The sequence below is a fragment of the Rattus norvegicus genome, chromosome 18 (genome assembly GCF_021556685.1).
Source record: "Rattus norvegicus strain SHRSP/BbbUtx chromosome 18, alternate assembly SHRSP_T2T, whole genome shotgun sequence".
NCBI lineage: Eukaryota > Metazoa > Chordata > Mammalia > Rodentia > Muridae > Rattus > Rattus norvegicus.
This window is the reverse complement of record NC_141551.1, coordinates 15,783,290-15,787,061: the sequence shown is the minus strand read 5'-3', so window position 1 is coordinate 15,787,061 and position 3,772 is coordinate 15,783,290. Positions and strand designations below refer to the sequence as shown.

Sequence of the window (3,772 nt, the reverse complement as noted above, 5' to 3'; positions counted from 1 at the left end):
CCCCGCTCTAGTGGCGGTGTTTTGGTTGATAGCCAAGGTTAATTTTTAAAACATAGTGTTTTAAACAAGAACAAGAAAGGAATTTCTGACAGAAGGAGAGCGCTCATTAAGAGAAGTTCTTTAAAGGAAGCCTGCCTTATCTGCTGGCCTTATTCCAAGGGAGGAGTCAGTCTCCAGCATTAAATTACTTTTTTTTTTAAAATTACTTTTCTTGTTGGTCATCATCAATATGGAGAGTGCCTTTGATCCTATTCCACAGCAGCCAGTTCCTGCCCCTGTGGTCAAAATGCGTCCCAGGTGAACTGGTTACGATTCTTTTGTCAGCCACCTGGCATCTAGCATCCTTTTGTTATTAGTTAGAAGCCGAGTGTTATTTGGAGGCTGGTTCTCTTGAGAGGCAAGTCATCTCTGTGCTACAAACCAGGACTAGGATGTTTTCACAATCAGATCTAGAAAAACAGAAGTTTTTTATCTCAGCAAAGTCATTGCTCATATAGAAGACCCAGGAGACTCTAACCAAGATATGACGTGCTCACTATTACCCTCTGAACAGTCTTCTGGTACCTCTTTTCTGCCTAAAGACAATGCCTCATTTTCTTGGGGTTCCTCAGATGAAGATGAGTTAGATAACTCCTTGTTGGAGTTTTCTGACGGAGAAGAAGATGATGGCCATTTCAGTTTCGCAGAAGAAGAGATTGAGATGCTCTTGAAGGACGATGATGTTTGTGATCCTGTGCTTGATAAAGACGGAATCCTACTGGAGGCCAAAAAGAATGTTCCAGACATGGATAGAAGGCCCTCACTTCTGCCTGTTGGATTCATTACGCCTAAAGGTAGGGAGTGCTCCAGGTCTGCCGCCAGGCTCCAAGGGTGGGTCTCTGAGGGGCTAGAAAGTGCCCCACCAATCTGGCTAAGATGAGAAAAAGATATAAAGAAAAAGTTACAGAAATTTAAAAGGTTAAGCTAAGTTGCTGAGAGTTAGTATAAGTTACAGAGAAAATAAGGTTTAAAAAAAAAAGGAGCAGGAAGCTAGGAAAGAGGAGAGACAGAAAGTTAAAAAAAAAAAGAAGTTAGAGAGCTAAAGAGAGATAAAAGACGAGAGAGGAACATATACTGGCCACAGTAGTTAGGGAACCTAAGAAGATAGTACCTGGCAACAGAAGAGAATTCCTGGCTAAAGATCAGTGTGCCTAATACAAAGAAAAAGAACACTGGGTCAGGGACTGCCCAAGAAGAACAAGAGGGGCCACTGAAGAGCTTCTTGGTCCTAGAGTGCTGGCTATGTACAGAGATAGAAGAGAAGTGTGGATACAGGGACCCAATGCTCTGTGCTTCTATGCCCCCCAGTGGGCCAATATCCGAAGACCTTGAGTGCAAGAGGCTACTGACAACGAACAATACTTATGGACTGCCCGAAGAACAGTGGACCTTGGCGTGGGCCGGGTAACCCACTAGTTCATAGTCATCCCTGACTGCCCCTATCCCTTGCTCATGAGAAAATTGCTCTCCAAAATGGCTTGCGTGGGCTAAAATGGCTGGGTAAGGCCAAGTGTATGCATATCTACAGACTGTGTATGTGGAGCTTAAGACCTGTCTCAGTGCACCAGTACCTGATGCTGGGAGATGTGTGGCTTAGTCCTGTTCTGCCTAGAACACATCACTCCTGCCAGCTTGGCACTAACAATTATCACCCAATCCAGGACTTAAACTGTAATAGTGTGGCTGATGTTTTGCCTTTGAATAGAACGTCCCAAAAGATGGGACCACTGGTCAGCTGCCATGGACTAGATTCTCCACCGGTTGGGGACAATCTGGTCACCTTGCTGCCCAATCCTGACCTGGACCCACTGCAACATGAGTGTCAAGCACTGGCAGAAGCCCATGGGTGGAGGAAAGACCTCTGCGACTGGTTGATTGACCCCTGCTGAAAGCCGAGGCTACCTTGTCTACAGACGGGAACAGTTCTCTTCATGAAGGTCAGAGATAAGTGGGTGCTGCCATGGTGGACAAAATAATGTCTGTCATCTGGGATGGCTGAACCTCAACCCCCCAGCACATCAGTGCCACAGATGCCTTTACCATCTCCTGGATGCCCTGGTGAAGCCAACAACTGTGAGTACTATTCATTGCTCAGGATATCAGGAGGGAAGAGATTCAGTGGCATGGGGCAATAACGAAGCAGATCAAGATAAAGGACAATGGCACACTTGATGGGAAAGCTATACTCCCCAGAGAACAAAGAAAAGACTCACTTTGCCAAATACAGAAATAGACTCATTTAAGAGATAAAAAGTTTGTCCAAGTAGTTAAGGTATATATAATAGACTTTAAGATTTTAGCCAGAGAGGCAGTAAAAAAAAATATATATATATATACATATATATATACATACACACACATATATATATATATATATATATATATATATATATATATATATATATATATATATATATGATATGTCAGTAGTGAATGCTTAGCAAGCAAACAGGACAAAGAGACCTAGAGAGTTTAGTAAAAAGTAAACTTCACTGAGATAAAACCATAAAAATATGATCACAAGTATCTCCTAGTGCTTGTAGATACTTTTTCAGGAATAGATAGAAGCTTTCCTCACCAAATGAGAGACGGCCTCTACAATCATCAAGAAGATACTGGAAGAAATCTTCCCCAGGTCTGGAATGCCCAAGGTAATCTGGTCAGACAACGGCCCTACTTTTGTTGCCAAGGTAAGCCAGGGTGTGGCCAAGTATTTAGAGGTCGATTGAAAATTACATTGTATTTACAGACCTCAAGGTTCAGGACAGGTAGAATAAATAAATAAAACTCTAAAAGAGAACCTGACCAAATTAAATTGACCATGGAGACTGGCGCAGACTGGGTGACACTCCTTCCCTCTTGCTCTCTTCAGAGCAAGAAATACCCCTTCCAGATTCAGCCTTACCCCCTTTGAGATCTTATATGGGGCCTCAACTCCTCTGACTGTATTAGATGATGTTACTGAACCAACATGTCATAGTAATAATGATTTGTATGCCAGGCTAAAAGACCTACAGGTGATACAGAAAGAAATCTGCTCAGAGCTGGCAGCAGCCTATGCCCTGGGGACCCCCGAGACATCTCATCAGTTCCAGGTCGGAGACTTGGCTACATACGATGGCACCGAACCCAGATACTTGAGCCTCACTGGAAAGGACCGTACCTGGTGCTGCTGACCACCCTGACAGCCATCAATTCTCAGCCCTCACCAGCCGTGTACTAGCTGTTGGGGCTGAGAGCTGGGACCTAGAGGGAAACTCAGATCTTCAAAAAGCTCCCTAGACTTAATTTCATGTTTGCCCTGGGTTCTATCAAGATAGGTGTGAGGATAGGCTTGATTTCTATTACAAATAAGTTTAGAAGTTCTAAAAGCTAGTCATGACCTTGGTGTGTAGGTTTAGATAGTGTCCAGATTAGAATCCTGATGCTAAAAACTTAATAAAAAAAAAAAGAGTTAAAAATTACTTAAGGCTATCTAGGTGCTGCAAGGGCAGCACAAGGACATGTGCTGTTGCCCTACAATACAAGGCTTATAGAGAATACAGAACTGCCATTGAATCAGATATAAAAAGAGTAAAAGACTTTTTAGCTGACCTCCAAGAATACCTAACCTCCCTCTCAGAGGTGGTCCTTCAAAATAGGAGATTAGACCTGATATTCCTTAAAGAAGGAGCCTGTGTGCTACACTGAAAGAATGTTGCTTCTATACAGACCATTCAGGAGTAATTAAAGA

General features: G+C 43.0%; 1 protein-coding gene across 1 annotated transcript; it reads left to right on the top strand.

Moving 5' to 3' along the window:
* The first annotated feature begins 229 nt into the window (after positions 1 to 229).
* On the top strand, positions 230 to 3,315 carry LOC147999691 (uncharacterized). Its single transcript, XM_087593667.1, has 4 exons — positions 230 to 297; positions 448 to 833; positions 1,161 to 1,443; positions 2,912 to 3,315. Exons 1-4 carry the CDS (start codon positions 230 to 232, stop codon positions 3,213 to 3,215), a joined length of 1,041 nt encoding a protein of 346 aa, XP_087449793.1. The 3' UTR covers positions 3,216 to 3,315.
* Positions 3,316 to 3,772: the final 457 nt, after the last annotated feature.